Raw genomic sequence first — 18097 nt, 5'->3', positions numbered from 1 at the left:
CTTTCTATTAATAATGCAGAGCCTTTAACAATTACAAACCAAACTCAGCCCTGATGTACACACACACACACACACACACACACACACACACACGCCACATAATTTGTAGTCTGCACACTGGATCTTGAGGGTTTTGTAAACTTGCTGTTAAATAGCCATCCAGTGTGTGTTTGCAGTTTATGTCTCAACTGTGCTGGGCTTTTCCACCACCGGAGGGCAACAGTGGACTATAACTTGATCAGCATTTATAACAGGGTGACCAGTCATGCTCCTGAAGGGCCATTTGGGTTTTGCTTGTTGAGGATTGTTTAGTTATGCTTGGAGTTCAACTCTGCAGGAAGGAGGCCCTCCAGGAGCAGGATTGGCATCACTGCCTTAGTTACAAATGTGATGAAATTTATATTTATTAGTGCTGTCAAACGATTAATCGTGATTAATCGCATCCAAAATAAAAGTTTTTGTTTGCATAATATGTGTGTGTGTTCTGTGTATATTTATTATGTATATATAAATACACACACATACAGTATATATTTTGAAAGTATTTACATGTCTATATTTATATTCATATAATTTATATTATAAATATGTTTAATATATGTGACCCTGGATCACAAAACCAGTCATAAGTGTCAATTTTTTCGAAATTGAGATTTCTACATCAGCTGAAACCTGAATAAATAAGCTTTCCATTGATGTATGGTTTGTTAGGATCGGACAATATTTGACCGAGATGCAACTATTTGAAAATCTGGAATCTGAGGGTGCAAAAAAATCAAAATATTGATAAAATCGCCTTTAAAGTTGTCCAATTGAAGTTCTTAGCAATGCATATTACTAATCAAAAATTTGGTTTTTATATAATTACGGTAAGAAATTTACAAAATGTCTTCATGGAACATGATCTTTACTTAATATACTAATGATTTTTTGCATAAAATAAAAATGGATAATTTTGACCCAGACAATGTATTTTTGGCTATTGCTACAAATATACCCCAGCGACTTAAGACTGGTTTTGTGGTCCAGGGTCACATATCTGTCTGAAATATATACATGCATGTGTGTGTATTTATATATACATAATAAGTATACACAGTACACACACACATTATGTAAACAAACTTTTATTTTGGATACGATTAATCGTTTGACAGCACTAATATTTATTTATTATTGGAGAAAGTGTCAAATTTTTAATCAAAGCACAGAAAGCAAATACAGTCTGGTCATGCTTTTCATTCTTAGCTTTTATGTATATCACAAGGCTTTAATAAACTTTACATCTGTACTTAAGTATTATATTTTTATATTTTGTAATGCATTTACACTACCATTCAAATGTTTGTGATTGGTATGGTTTTTTTAAATACTCCCCAAGGGTGCATTTGTTTGATCAACAATACAGGAAAACCTTTATATTGTAAAATAATAATAATAATAATAATAAAAATTTTTATATTATTAATTTAATATGTTATTGATTATAATTCACATTTTCAGTTTTGACGAATACAAAAAATTTAAGTATAACAGTATTTACTTGAGAAATAAATCCTTTACTTTTGCTTTTAAAAGTATTAAAATATTAATTTATTTTTAAAAATCTTACTGATCACAAACGCTTGAATTGTAGTCTGTATGTATATTTTTATAGCCATAATGCTTCTTTTTAGTGCTTGTAATGAAAATGTTTGTTAGCTCTAAAATACGTTAGCCAGCAGATGGCAGTAGTAGCTTTAGAAACAGTCATTTTAACTCAATGACTGTTGATCAGATTTCAGAGCTAAATTTGCCCTATTCATTTCCTTTGATCACAGCATTATTTGTTTGTGTGAGCGCATTGTTATTGTATATAATGTACTGAAATATACCAGTACTTTAAAAATAATAAAAATGACTGTTTTTTCTTTCTCTGTGTTCTCTCTAAAGGTTGTTTATCCTGGGTTCATATGAAAGGGAGACATATGTTCACTGCACCGTAGAGCTCAGTTCTGACGAATGGCGGGAAAAAACTCGCAGCTCCATCAAAGAGGTACACGTTACACGTCCTGCTGCATGTGTTTCTCTCTGCCTGAGGGTGCTGAACTATAGGTTTGCTGCACTGCACATGCATAAACACGCATGTTTGATATGCATTAATAAATACACATGCACAACCAAACATGCATGCACACTGTTGTCTATGACACGGTTCAAAAGTTAAAGATGAATGCTTTAATTAAACTATAATTCTTTGCTATTAATTTTAGTGTTTGCCAATGTAAAAAAACCCACTGATGTGCAGCACAGCTATGTGAAAAATATGTTTTCACGGTAACACTTTATAATAAGGCTCATTAGTTAACTTTAGTTAACAACATTAGTAAACATGAACTAAGAATGAACAGTACTTATACAGCATTTATTAATCTTAGTTAATGTTGATTTCAGCATTTACAAATGCATTAAAATCACAAGCTGTGTTTGTAATAAATGTATTGTTCATTGTTTGTTCATGCTAGTTAATACATTAATTAATGTTAACAAATGACACCTTATTGTAAAGTGTTACAGTTTTCACTTCTGGGGCTGTTGTTTGGGGGCAATGTTCAGGAAGGAAATGTTGGTCATCATTAATATGCGAGGTTCATTTTGGTGGAAGTTGGTGTTGCTCATTTGTTCTTGGTTGTGCTTTAGTTTTTAGTTCAGTTTGTTTTATTGTTGCTTATCCACCAAAATGGGCAGCTTTGTGAAGTGGCTCGTGTCCATAATAAATCTGTAGTCTGTTTCCCTCTATTATAAATGTCTGTTTGTCTTCCTTTAGGAGGAAGGGCAAACACATCTAATTGCTATTGATTTAAACACATTCATATTTGCAAAAACCTTTTCCTTTTCTACCTGCTAACTGCGACTTCACCAAGCAGCCAATGACAGAGGTCAGAAAATGTCAACTTAAATTGCTCCGTTCTAGTGATTTTATTTTGTCTCTCATCTCCTATTATATCCAGCAGCATCCTCACATCCGGTGTAGAAAGAGTAGGTTGTGTACATTTCCAAGCGACGTCACATCTTTAATTAATGTTGAATTCAACTGATGTACAGTACGCTCACAGGTGTTTGTATATCGGCTCTTTTATAGAGGTTCATTCATTGTGGTTGGTAATCTATTAACTATTAATCTTTGAGTCTTTTGTTTTTAATGTGGGTGTTACATAATGTGGATCTGTTTGTGCACTGATGCCAGTCTCATCATTCATTTGTTATGAATAATATTATCTTTTCATTTGTGTCTGAACAAGCTGCTAATTAAGAAGATGATTACCAAAAAAAGATGACGCACTGTTCATTTGTGAAGTATTTACTTTACTGGAAATTAATATCCAAAAAGATGGAAATAGATGGCAATATAAATGTTTGAATAAATTGGTTGAATTTGTAACGAAAATAACATTATTGTGATAAATACTGTCATATAGAGTATACCGATTACTTATTTTGATATAAGAAAATTACTTAAACCATGATTTTGGTATCAGATTTTGGTAATACTAACCAGCCCCAGTTATTGTTGATACTATTGCTCTATTTATTTGATCCAAAAAAGTAAAAACTGTAATATTGTGAAATTTTATTACAGTTTATATTAAATGATTTCTGTTTTTAAAATTTAAAAAGTAAATTATTCCTGTGATGGCAAAGCTGAATTTTCAACAGACATTATAGTCTTCAGTGTCACATGATCCTTCAGAAATCATTTTAATATGCTGATTTGGTGCTCAAAAACATTTTTTATTATTAACAGTGATGAAATCAGTTGTGTTGCTTAATATTTTTGGATACCTTGATACATTTTTCAGGATTCTTTGATGAATAGAAAGAACAGCATTTAAAAACACATTTTAGAACACTTTTTAATATAAATGCTTTGTCTTTTGTAATTAAATCTATTTAATGTGTATATGCTGAATAAAAGTATTAATTTCTATATAAACACCTTGAAGGGGAGTGTAAAGTATAATAACATAATTCTTCTTTTTCTTATTATAATTTAATTATTTACTCTTTGCTTATTCATTCTCTTATTTGTTTTATATTATCTGATTTTTAGAAGTTCAATAATACATCTGAAATGAACAGCTGTACAGAAACTACAATATATTCCTTTGTGTGTGGCTGTAGACTCTACTTAATTAAGAAACACAATAAGCCAGCCTGTTTGTGTGTGTGTGTGTGAGAGAGAGAGAAAGAAAGAAAGAGATCTGTTCACTATAACAGGTATGCACCAACACTGACACAGCATGTTTATATGCTTGATGACTCTACATTGACTTAAGGGTTCACATATGTAACATTGACCAATCCCATCAGCAAGGACATGCAGTGTTTAAGCGACTGCTTGCATGCTTGAGTGTGTGTTTGCGTAGAAGCTCATATGAATGTGCACACATGCAGGCATGTTTATATGAAATACAGAATTGTGCACGGAGATGCAGATGCACACTGGCCACTGTGCGTTTCACCTCGTGTTTATCAGCTTCCCCCAGACCCCCAGATTCAGAGACCTCAGCAGGGACTCAAACACAGGATTAGTACAGATATCATCTGGAAAAGGTCATTGTTTTTCTTTCTCCCTCTCTCTTATGTTCTCCCACCCTTCTCTTTCTCTCTCACTCCCCTGGATATCTCTTTCTCCTCTGTGTTTTTCATCTCTCTATATTACGTTCCTCATATCCTAAACTAATGTAAAACAGCACTGTGATCTCTGCTCATAAGTGCAGTGGTTCGTATACACAGTATTTACATGGGTATAACCATGGTATGTGCACAAAAGAATATGTGCATGGTAGCACTTGTGACACCCATTTTGTCTGTGTGCATGCTGGGGGATTGTTTTTTAACACAAGCTAAACGCTGAAGTGTTAAAGCATGTTTTCTTAGCTTACGCCTCTGGTGCAGAGAGGCTAACACCGCTATCAGTAATAAGTAAGTGATACTGAGCCTCTGGGGTCTTTTCATTTGTTCTTATCTCCTGCCGTTCCAGCCGCTCTCACCATCGACCTGCACCGCCCTGCAGTCGCTCGCCCGCCGATGCCCATTTCCAGCAAACTTCAGTGTACGTGGTCATCTAGATAAGTTAGAGACTGTAAGAAATGTCCATGCTAAGAAACCCTTTTTTAACAGGTTTAAGGTTCCTGTGGTATTGGAATGCCTTGAAATGTCAGCAAGTTCTAAATAAATTATGTTATTTAAAATATAATTAAAAATAAGTAACTTTTAAAATATTTAAATAATGCTCGGCAACGATTAATTGCGATTAATCACATCCAAAATAAAAGTTTTTGTTATATAATGTGTGTACTGTGTATATTTACTATGTATATATAAAGACACACACATACAGTATATATTTTGAAAATATTTACATGTATATATTTATATTCATATAATTTATATTATATATAAATATATTAAATATATAAACATACAATTTTTCTTAAATATAGACATGCATGTATTTATATACACATATTATGTACACAAAACTATAATTTTATAGAGTTTGCACTCAGAAAGACTCAAAATAAATATTTTTTATTTTACATTTGTAAAGTGAGATCAGCTGTAAAATATTTTTCACAATATGTATGAATCCTATAAAATCATTCTTAATAAATTCATAAATGATTGGTAAGAAATTTGTATCATACATATGTGTGTATATATATATATATATATGTATGTGTGTGTGTGTATATAATAAAATTAAGATTCATTTAGATAGATGGATGGATAGATATAAATATAGTCATATAGATAGTATTATTTTATAAAGTTTGAACTCAGAAAGAGCCAAAATAATTCTAATAATAATTCTAATTTTTAATATTTAGCATTTTTAAAATGAGATCAGCTGTAAAATATTTTCTAGAAATTGAGAGTGCAAACTCTATAAAATGATTCTTAATAAATTCATAAGTGATTGGTGAGAAATTCTTATTGAGTATTTGCACCTGCTGGAAAAGTGTTTATTGTTTATTGGCCAACAGACGTAGCTCTTTTCCAATAGAGCAGCAGCAAGTGAGTTGACATATATTTGCACATCTGCTCTGATGCCTGACTGATCATTTCTTTTAACAACCTGACGTCATCCGGTCAGGCAGACCATAGTGACCCATGGATAGAGGAAAAAAAGCTTTATTTATTTTCTGTTGTTCTTATTCCAGCCGCAAGAAGCATTAGAAACGTGTTAGACATTTCTGTGAGAATAACGCTATGTCCTTGTTCTTCAAAATATGGTCTGTGTGAGTTCCTTACAATCCAAACAACACCATTGAGCCCTGCAGAGTGTGTGTGCGCTGTGTTTATTTGTGTGTGCGCATGTATATGTGTATGTGTGTTATGGGAAGCTAGTTCTGTCACTGGGATTTTTCCGTCATCGTTGTTTAGAGAGTCGTGACGTTGTTTAAAACATGTTGCCAGATCAGTGGCTTTCATTTCCTTTCCTTCATTTTTTTTTTAGTTGATTGACATGCATTTTGCTCATTTGAGTGTGTTTTATATTTGAAGTTCTGTTGCGTCCGTTATGTCCATGACGTCTTTGTGATGCTCTCATTTCAGATGTTTGCTGTTGAATGTCCCTCAGACATGCACGCACGCTCGCGCAGACTCAATTTTGCCTTCAATTTGTGGCGTGTGGGTTATCCAGCTGCCATGTTTGCGTGTTTCCATTTGCCCACCTAGATTTAAATCTTATTTAAACCAAAGACAAATAACCCTCTGTATACCTGCTTTGTCAGGATATCAGTTCAGGTCCTATTCATCTTAGCTTATTCAGATACAGACATCTCTCATAATGGCTGTTTCATGCGCAGCACCTTGTCTTATCACAGTCTTCCCCCCCGAAGGCTGGCTTTCGGGCCACTATGATGCTCTGTTAGTGTCTGTTTTATATATCTAAATATCTATTTAATGTATTATAAATATATATTTTATATACATAAATTTCATAAATATAGAATTAAATATATAATTTAAATCATTGGAATAAAAACATTTCTTATAGGATACACAATAATTCATTACATATTTACATAGCTCTTTTCTAGACACTCAAAGCTTGACACTTGTTTTTTTTTCTTCTGTGTGTAAGAAAGTCGTATTATTTAGGGTCTGTCGTTAGGCTTTTCCAGGCTGTTTTTCTAATTTATATTTCCAATTGATTTTGCTCTGTGACAATGACGATCATCCAACTAATTTGACAGCCGTCCTTGTGCATGACGGAGCGTCTGATGGGTGTATTATCAACGCCACAGAGCTAACAGTCATTGCTGGTTATTCCAGCCCCTTCACTAAATGAATCCCAGCTCTGCCCTCCACGACAGAAAAAGCTGAACTGGTTGGCCGAATCTTGATGCACGTGAACACAAACAGTGTAGTTTTTATGTATTCAAAAGATGACGCAAGTTGCAACAGATAACGGAAATGTTACAACAGGCCAGATCATTTCTAATAAATCAATATTAAGGAGATCAATTTAATGGATTTCTATCTGAGACACAGACAGGTGCACTTTTCACAGCCTCAAAGATTTGTTTCTTAATGACAGCATTATTTTGCAAAGTGGTATAAATCCATTAGAGCCGTATTTTGTGAGGCGATGTATGGAGAAACCTCCTCGTCTTTAGTCAGCGCTGCGTGATATTCAGCCAGTTGACTCTTGTTCCCCAGCCGAGTGTACGGGGTCAGGGCCCAGTGTCTTTAACTTTGTTCTGAAGTATGTATTGCCCGCAGTCAGCTGCTGCTGTATTTTTAGTTAATTGTTGTTTGTACTGGGGTGTCTGACAGGCCAGCTGCTCTTTGTCTGTGCTGTTACGATTTGATGCAGTCTGAAGTATATTGCTGCTAAATCTCATTTTTATGCAGTTTATTGCTGCTCTCTGCTTGGCCGGGCACCTCTCCTGGAAATAAAAGGATTGGAGAGAGAAAGAGAGAGCTGCAGAGACAACTGTGAGGCTCTAGACTAGAGTTATATATCTACGCTTACAGCTATCTTTTTTTCTTTGCTTTGCTCATTTCCTTCATTGCTTTTTCTATTTCCTTTTCTGATTATCTTTCGCTTCTTTCCTTATTTTCATCTTTTATATATTTTCCTCTCCCTTCCTTTCTTTTACTTTTCTTCCTTTATTTTCTTGCTTTCTTTCCCTCTTTCCTTCATTTCCTTTCCTTACTCCTTTACCGTATTTGTCATCTTTTCCTTTCTTTATTTCCTTCTTTCCTTTCCTTTCCTTTTTTCTTTTCTTCTTTCCTGAATTTTCCATGACCTTCCTGTCTTCCTTAGTTTATTTCCTACTTTAATTTCCTTGCCTATTTCCCCCTTTGTTTCCTTTCTTTCATTTGCTTTTTACTATATTTCCTTAGTCTTTTTCTTTCTGTTTCCTTTCTGTATTTTCTTTTTTCGTTCATTCCTTCCTTTTTTTTTACTTATTTACCTTAATTATTTTCCTCCCTCTTTTTTGTTTCTTAGTCGAACTCATTTCTTTTCTTTCTCTTTCTTTCCTTAGTTCTTTTTTTCTGTCTTTCATTCTGTATTAGAAATATATATTTTATTGTTGCAGATCTGTTTCTGTTACTGGAACAGTATTATCTGTGCTGATTGTTGGGTTGATGAATAGTAGTTTGACACATAAGTTGTGGACCTTCATTTGAAACCTGTTTTAACGGATGAACAGTGTTTGACACACATTTTAAAGTTTCTTACTGGCCTCATCAACTGCACAGTTTTCACTGGAGCAGTAATTGCTTGCAGTCATATTGGAGCCATGGGCGCTAGTCTACCCTTCAGAGTCCATCGCTCTTTGAAGCAAAATGTCACCTGTTGAATATAGAGCTGCTGGTGAGAGTGTTATAAAGCCATGAATCTTCTGACAGTATCAGACAGGTGCCGATTGCATGGGAAGGGACATTTGAAACTCCACTTTTAAGTAACTGCCTCAGTTTAAGCTGAGAGAATGAAAATGACAAACAAAATGCCAGAGTGATAAGGACGCACTCTTGTTCCCCACGCATGTTGGTTGGCCTTTGAGCGTTGATAGGAGAGACTCTTCATTTTCCCTTCCATCTTTCATTTGGTCATTCCCATTCTACCTTTCGTCCCGTGCGCGTGGGGGTTAAACCGGGGGCGGGTCCATGTAGATGAGGGCACAGATCCTGAGCAGCTGAATAACAATGAAGGTGCTAAAAACGGAACCGACTCGACGGACGTTAAAGAACGCTCTGGCCGCTGCATGCGAACAATTGCAAATGAGAGGGATGAGAAGGGTCTTGTTTTTTGAATGTCCCCCGTCTCCATAACAACCCTCCCTTTTGTGTGGCGCTCTCTGAAAAGCCTCCTCCTATCACAAAAACGTAGCGGCAACATGAAAATTCAGCCCGTCCGTGATGAGACGCGACTGCATTCATCCCAGCTTTGAACAAATGCGTGCAAATAGAGTGTTTCCTGGAATAGGTTCGTCCACGAACAAATGAGAAGCAATTACTGCAACTTGCTGAACCCATGTTAGAGGGTTTCTTCCAAGAAATAAAGGCTTATTTTGTTTTTCACATAAGTTTGATTTGGAATCAACAAATTTGTGGTAGTCTAATTTAAAACTTTGAGACAGATCTGGATATGGTAGATTTTGTAAATTATAACCTCATGTCATTGTCATGTAACTATGTGCCATGCAGCGTTTTGTTAATTTGCATGGATTGGAGAATGGGTGAAATGAAGAAGAGCGAGTGATTGAATTAGGTGAGTGTTAGAAAAGGGCAGTGTTGACAATATTCCACCACCGCCATGAGTTATTGTGCTTCATGTGACTCAAACCAGGCAACTTAATATAAAATACATTAATCCACAGCAACACTTCCCGTTTAATTATCCTCACTTCCTGCCAGCTTTGGCTGTCAGACATTTTGAAATTGAATTTTCATCAAGCTCTGAAATTTCTCAATATAATATTTCCATTGCTTAATTTTTAATCTTGTCACTAATGGGATAATTGAGAATATTTGTTTTCCACTTTATCTGAGGTTATGTGAATCCTTGCAGTTTTGTTGTAACACTGAGGGGGGAAATCATGAAGAACCTTGATAGATAAATGTGTATTAGTTTTGTACTTTGTAGGCATTTGTTTTCCAAAAAATTAATAATTGATTTCAGTTTAGGTGATCGTGTTGATCAGCCGCTAGCCAGGTCATTGCAAAAATCTTTGTTTTTGATGGTAAAAAAAAAAATCTAGGCAACAGTTTTACATTTGTACAATATAAGTTTACTTTAAGGAATAAAGTTAAAGATATTAACACTACTTTTCAGATAATTAATATATGTATATGTATGTTTGTATGTACTGTATGTGTGTCTGTGTGGTATGTTCTTCACAGAAAAAAAAAAATTAGTTCTTCCTGGATGGATGGATGGATGCATAAATGATCTAATATAAATTGGCTATTTTTAAGAATAAATTAAACAAAATTGTGAAATTGATGCTTGAAAAAAATTGCACACATGGCATAAGAAAAAGAAAATTCAATAAATTTTCTTTTAGGTGCAGTTATTATGTACAATGTAAAACAATCAAATTTGTTATTTGAGAAACCTTGTTATTTTAAAATCTGACGTTCACTTCTGTTTTCACCAGATCCTTCTAAAGTCCTCTGTCTGTCCACTTCAGCTCATCGATCTAAGCCTCCTTTCTTTCACGTCTGTTACTTTTTTCTTCTTCCTTTGAAATAAACTATTAATCTCTAGCTCTCTTATGCTGTGCGTATGTGTGTGCGTGTGTGTGTGCGTGCGCATGCCTTGCGGGGACTGCTACCCTATACCCTAACACTAATCTCTCTGACATGTGCCAGATGATTCGATTACTGGCCATTGCTCTGACGGCTCTCACTACTGCATCTGACCACTGAACTCAGCCACTGTGTGTGAGGAAGATACAGAATGTTTGGCCAGTATATTTTAGCCAAAAAAGATATCTTAATATTTTTCAGCCTTTTCTTAGTGTTGTTTTGTTTATTTGCTCTGAAATGGCTAAAAAGATTTTTAATCAGAGGAATCATAATTTCAGTTTAACATTGTGGCCAGTTGCGTGTTCCATGTAAAAGGTAAAATACAAAACAATTTAGTTAAAATATTCTGTTTTCACACTTTTTTTTCACATATTATATAGAGTGAAAAGTTAGCATTCTTATTCGTTTATTTTATTCAAACTGTATTTGAAATATTATGTACAGAAATGGATTTCTTTGTTGTAGCATGACTCTTTGGTTTGTGTTTTCTCTTTTTGCCAGCTGGTGGGAGTGAGTCTGAATGTGCTTGTCGATCTTAATTTCATTAGCTCACCTCTGTAGTTCAGCTTGTGGATAAAACTGACAGATTAAAAAAAAAAAAACCTTTAAGAGAAACAGGCTCTGAGGAGACGGAGTGCTACGCTTTTCTCTGTGATTCTTTGTGCATCTGAAGTTGCTGCCTCGATCCTCGATGTTTGTGTCACTCGATGAAACACGTCAAACCGCATTACATTTCCAGTGAGTTATTCCATAGTTGTTTGACGATGGATCTTTTTACCAAACACCTCATTCACTCAACAAAGGACCCAATAAACCTGCTGCTTCATTGTTGATTCTGTCGATTTATCACATGATCACCCCTGGCACTAGTGTTTGACTTGGCACGGTCTTCTGTGCATTTGATCTGGAAGCTATAGGTGTGATCAAAATAATCACAATCAGATTCAACCAGGGTTTTAGTTGGCCAACCTTTAGTAGTTTTATTCTGCAAGGAGACATTAAATTGATCAAAAGTGACAGAAAATTTCAACTTCAAATAAATGCTATTCTTTGGATTTTCTAGCCATTAAGGAATTCTGAAAATAATTATCATGGTTTCCACAAAAATATTAAGCAGCAAAACGTTTTCATCATTGATAATAATAAGAAATGTCCAGCATATTTGAAAGATTTCTGAAGGACTGGAGTAATAGCTGATGAAAATTCAGTTTTGCCATCACAGGAACAAATTACTTTTTAAAATATATTAAAATAAAAAAGTTACTTTTAGTTATAATAATAATTGCAATTTTGATCAAATAAATGCAGCCTTGGTGTGCATAAAAGTCTTCTGAAGAGCCAAAATATACCACAGACTACAAAGAAATCATTTTCTTTCTTTTTTTTTTTCCTGAATGTGCCTAAAGGGGTAAAGCAAAGTACATATCAATTTTGTGTTGTCTGTTGGGCATCATCATTATCGCCCGTGTTGCTTAAGTAAAGGATGAGAGTCTGTTCTGAAAAGGGTAGATTTATATAAGCCAGTCGAAGAGAAAGGAGGGGGATGAAGGGAGTGGGAGGATGAATGAAATGGATAGCTGGAAAAATGGAGGTAGCGAGAGAGAGAGAGAGAAATTGAGAGTGGGAGGTTTGGCTGAACACACACAGTTGCTCCTCCAGCAACAGGTGTACACATAAGGCAACTGTCCGTTCTGCACAATAGCTTCAATGGGCATCTGTCAACAATCACACCGGTGCACGTAACACATCTACCACCTACAAACATGCATGCACTCGCTGACACCTGATGACTAGAAGTGTACTAGATCTGTTGTGTGTGGAGTGTGTACGGCTGATTTTGTGTGGCATGTTTTCTTTCTCTGAGCAGTTATTCATCTGTCTGTCTGTCTCTTTGAGTGCACAGACCGATTTGATGTCTGTGTGCATTTAGAGGCAGTATTAGGGTGGCCAAGCATATTGCTGTGTTTTGAGTTGTGCATGTGTCTGTGTGAGAGAGCGAGACTCATTCTTTTTGGAGGCATCAGAGAAAAGCTAGAAAAGTAAATGAAATCAAAAGTTTGATGCCGTTTTGTTTGCCTCTCTCTCCTCATCAGAGATGCTTTTGTAATGTAACATTGTTATTATTCCCTTTAAAAGACTGTCTTAAGATTTTTTGTAGATTCAGCGTAAAGCTTTTAACATTACTTCATATCAGTATTTACTCACCCTCACGTTGTTCCAACTAGGGGTCGACCGATTATCGGCGCCGATATTAAGCATTTTTATGATTATCGGTATCGGTCATTTTTAAAACCGATGTGCCGATAAAATTATTTAATTTTGAAACGCGCTATTTGGCTCTGATGCAGCCTGTCAGAACTCACCACTCTGTGGCCTCGAGCAGTCTCCGCCCACCGCGCATCTGATTTGTTGGGAGTCACGAGTCAGACCAATCAATGTGGAAGACTAAGGCACTCTCACTGAAAGCGCTTGCTACAGTTTCAGTGATCATCACGCATCAGTTGTCTCTCAAAGGCAGCAGCAGACGTTGCTCAAGTTGCAATGAATCACAATCCACTACACTGAAGTTGCAAAACACCTCAATATTATCTATTTATGGTTTCCGCGATGGGAAAACGCGGACGGAATCGCGGAATCCAGTCATATAAAGGGAATTTACTGTATAACGCGGAGTCACAGAGTTCGTCAAAGTTTGGATGAATTAATCAAAAGTAGGTCAGTACACTTAAATCGACTCGCGCTATGGACTAGTATCTGTAAATATTAAGCTGCAAAAAGACTTATTTAAATATGAATTCTGTATGTTCTGCTGTCTCTGTATATGTGAATGGCACAGACACGCGGTTTTGATTACACACACACACACACACACTGAAGTGCGCGACGCTCGCGGTGTTTTCAGCATCTGCCGTCTCACTAAATGAGGACATAAATACATGACCAACATCCCCAGAACTGCTCTGAGAGTTGCTTCATGAGCATTTGACCGTTTCATTTGAGTAAAACGATCGTCATATCACATACATAGGCTATACAGAAACTTAAGAGGTCCTCATGGCAACCCGTCAAAATAAAAGTTCGGTTTATCTAGTACTACTACTACTACTACAACAACAACTTTTGTTTAAAAGAATAATCACACAATACGCTATTTATTCCATGTTTTAATTTTAATGGTAAACCCATTTGTTTGCCAAAAAATTGAGTTTAACTCTCATTTGATTAAAAGATAACTGAAATTAATATTTTATGGCTTCATTTGCACTGTACTGTAAATTAAAAGTAATCGAAATTACTGTCACATAGGCCAAGATTAAGATACTGTCACACAGGCCAAGATTATGACGATATAAATTGTGACATTTCAATAGGCTATTGAACCAAGTGTGCCTATAACAGGCTATTAGTGTTATAGTTTAATTAAAATAGTTGCAGTCTTCTTCACAACTTCTACAATGGAGCTATGAAGACAATTAAATTATTTACACTTTTATATTATAATTATGAGAGGTTATGCTACATGTAAATTATTGAAGCCAAATACTTACATTTCCCCAAGCTGTTTAGCTGTAGTACAGTATTCATAGGCTTAATCATGAAGCGTGCAGTGGCCCCACTTTTAACTCTCTCTTTATATTACCCTTATTGTAGATGGATGCATGGAGGATGACAAGAGTAAGAAGTGCAATCAACACCAGGGAAGGCAGTTTTTGTCAGAGCCCTTGTTATTCTTAATTTTGACATTAATTTTCATTTTTACATTAGACATAATATATCGGTTAAAAATATCGGTTATCGATCTACTTGGTCTGTAATAATCGGCATCGGCCCTGAAAAACACATATCGGTCGACCCCTAGTTCCAACTTCATTTTACAGTCTGTCTTCCATGGAAAACAAATGAGTGTCACTAATATGTTGTTTCGTTTACATGTTTCGAGTTGTGTTTTAAAATGCATCTCTTATGCTCACCAGAGATGCATTTATTTGATCAAAAATGCAGTACAAACAGTAATATTGTGAAATATTATCATTTTAAATAACTCTATTTTAATATATTTGAATGTTATTTATTCCTGTGATTGCAAAGCTGAATTTTCAGCAGCCATTACTCCAGTCTTCAGTGTCACATGATCCTTCAGAAATCATTCTGATAGGTTGATTTGTTGCTTAATCAATATTGAAAACAGTTGTGCTTGCTTAATATTTTTTGTGGAAACTTTGATAGATTTTTTTCCAGGATTCCTTTAAGAATAGAAAGTTTGTTTGATTTTTTTTTTTTTTTAATTAACTAAATTAATTAGATTTTTTTGAAACGATGTAAAAGTCTTTACTTTCACTTTTGATTAATTTAATGCTCCCTTGCTAAATAAGTGTTAATTTCTTTGAAAAAGAAAAATGTTGTCGGGCAACTACAAATCTTAACTACATGTATGGCTTCTGAAGAGTGCTTACATGCTGCTTTTATACTTTCTTGTGCTTTTTTCAGAGCTTGTAAGCTCAATTCCACATTGTAATAACAGAGAAGCAGGAACCAGCATATTATTCACAATATATATTTCACAGAAGTAAGTCATATGTGATTGGCATGACACGTGGGTGAGGTTTCATTTTTATGGTGGTTCTATTGAATGTGTGTACTGGTATGTAAGTGTTGTTTTAATTCTGACACTTATGCTGTAATCAATGGAACTGACCTGGAAATGTCCCACAGTGCCCCTATGTTTGTTTGTTGTTGAAAAGCTGTTTTATATTTCCCTGATACTTGATGTGAGGGTGTATCTGTGAACCTTGTGGTGATGAGGTGAGACGGACGACAAATTGACACATGAACACTGTCCTCACGTACCAGTCGGAGAAGCAGCAGTCCGTTTACCTGCACTCAACACATGCAGACACACAGTAACGCACACAATGAGTGTGTGAGTGCTCTTCCTGCTGTGCCTTTCCATGGTTGTGTAATTACCCCTTAGCCACCGCTCAGCTACAGAAATCGCCTGTAATTGCTGCTCAATGTCGCCGTTTGGTTCCTGTGTCAGACAAATCTTTCTTTTTCTCTTTCATTTCTTCTCTCTCTGTCTTTGAACCTTGTCATTTTGTCGTTCTAAAAGTGGGAAAACAAAGGAGCATGTTAATCGCAGGTGTTTCTTTCACCCTCTGCTAGTTATTTTTATTTTTGGTTTATGGCAAATCCTGTTGTTTTCTACTGTAATTCCAGTTTGGTTTTGCACTTTATTGCAATTAAGTCTGATGGTAGTGCTCCTGTGGTCACTTTCTTTTATGTAGATATTGCTCATTCAGTCTAGTCAAGTCTAGGCATCATGTAATGTAATGTTGAGGTGCAACATGTTCCTGTACCAGAAGACTTTGATCTGAATGTTCGCAAGTAATTTTTAGTGTTTGTTAAGGTGAATATCAGATAAAAGCCTTCTCTAGATCACAGCCCTTGCAAACAATGGTGTCTTGTTTTCTGTTTTGTTATATTTGTTTCTCGAACCCAAATCTAACTTAACAAATCTAACAAGTTTTTTTCTGGATTCCTCACATACACTTAGCTTTCATTTTCTTTCTCTATTTTGAACAGGTTGCAATAAATTATCCCAAACATGCCGGTAAAAGACCATCAGTGTCCTCAAAAAAGCCTGAAGCTTTTGTTTTTCTCCCACGAACCCTCTCTGACATGTGTAAAGGGTGGGATCAGGTTGTGTCCTGAGGGAGGAAATGTTCAGAATTAATCATCTCTGTGGAGAGTTTAACAGCAGCCCTTCAGTCATTAAGATTTATGTTCCTGTGTATTTATTTTATTTTTATTTTTTATCTTCAGCATCTCAGCTAAGCTGACATGTATGCAAATAGTACTCACTCCTATGGCTACCAAAACTGCCGTCCTGTAAAAAATATGCTTCAAAATAATGTTTGCGTGACCATGTTTTTATTTTTAATCAGTGGCAAAATGGAAACAGCAACATCAGATATCAGTGTTAAATAGTTAGATTTATTATTAAGATAGACAGACAGACAGACAGACAAGACAAGACAGACCAATATTAATATACAATATATGAAGTTGAAACTATCCATTTTATACTGTTGAATTTGGGTGTCTTTTTGTAAGTTGCCTTCTAAGAACTTTCAGTGGTTTCTTGAATGTTTCAATAGACAGTTAGTCATTGGTCAAAACTGGGCAAGTCAGTCTTCCGCTTGCCAGCTTGAGTAGATTGTCTGTTTTTTCATCCCATGTTTAACTCAATCAGTGCCCTTCTCAAGGGTTATAACAAATGACAGCAGCAAAATTACAGTCATCCATCTCGGCAGTGTAGATCTGCATCCTGTCTTTTCTTGCCCACCCCTAGCACAAACAACGGAGAGAGAGAGAACATGGGAGACACAGAGGGCATATCATGGGAAGATCAATGAAAAACAATCATACTGGTCTTTGTGCATCTATTATACAGTCCAGATCATCATTCTTGCTTCTTGGTGGTTCTAGTGGAATCTTTCCACACTTTGGCACACTAACTTGCTCCTTCTGTACCTGCTGTTGTATGGTGTCACCCCGAGGTGCAGGTGGACCTGCAGGTGGATTTTTGGATCCGGGCTTTGTGATGCAGCCAGCCTGAAACAGCAGCTGCTACTTCTTGTCACGTTTGCAGTGAAATTAGCAGTAATTGCAGACCTCCCTTCCTTCGTTTTAGAGAGCATTGTTTTATCACCATGAAAATTGTTCGATGTGATGGGAAGAGAGAGCTTTCTATAGAAAGTGAAGGCTGTCTTGTTCACATCATAATGTAGGTTGTCCGCCCTAATTATAAACTGCTGTTGCTGTCAAAAGATAAGCTTTAAAAAACACTGTCTTTTGGCTTAACCGCTAGCGTTCTCCTCAAGTAGTTACAAAAGCTTCTCCTAACTTCTCCTTTCCTATCCAGTCCCACTTGTTGATCTTATGACTTAAAGTAATGTATGCCAGAACAACACCTGCAATAAAAAATATGTTAATTTACAAAGCTTCTTGGAATTTAATTATAATTGTGAATCCCAAATTTCTTCAAGTGCACAACTTTTCATTAATATTATTTGCAAATCTGATATTGTTTCTCTTTGTCTGTTGCAGACTGAGGTGATCAAAGGACCATCTGGGAGCGTGGGAATGACGTTTAGGCATGTCCCGGCCAGTGATGGTGACACGGTGCATGTGAGCATAGAGACTGTCACCCCAAACTCCCCAGCTGCCCTGGCAGACTTACAGAGAGGAGATCGCCTCATTGCTATTGGAGGTTAGTGATTAC

General features: G+C 35.8%; 1 protein-coding gene across 1 annotated transcript in view; it reads left to right on the top strand.

Moving 5' to 3' along the window:
- pdzd8 (PDZ domain containing 8) overlaps positions 1-18097 on the top strand; it is a 37847-nt gene that overhangs the window by 14808 nt on the left and 4942 nt on the right. The window contains exons 3-4 of the mRNA XM_058748855.1: positions 1933-2035; positions 17923-18085. Coding sequence (XP_058604838.1) covers positions 1933-2035; positions 17923-18085 — 266 coding nt within the window. The remainder of the gene's footprint in view (positions 1-1932; positions 2036-17922; positions 18086-18097) is intronic.

Source organism: Onychostoma macrolepis, chromosome 17 (assembly GCF_012432095.1).
Source record: "Onychostoma macrolepis isolate SWU-2019 chromosome 17, ASM1243209v1, whole genome shotgun sequence".
NCBI lineage: Eukaryota > Metazoa > Chordata > Actinopteri > Cypriniformes > Cyprinidae > Onychostoma > Onychostoma macrolepis.
This window is presented reverse-complemented; position numbering and strand designations above follow the sequence as displayed.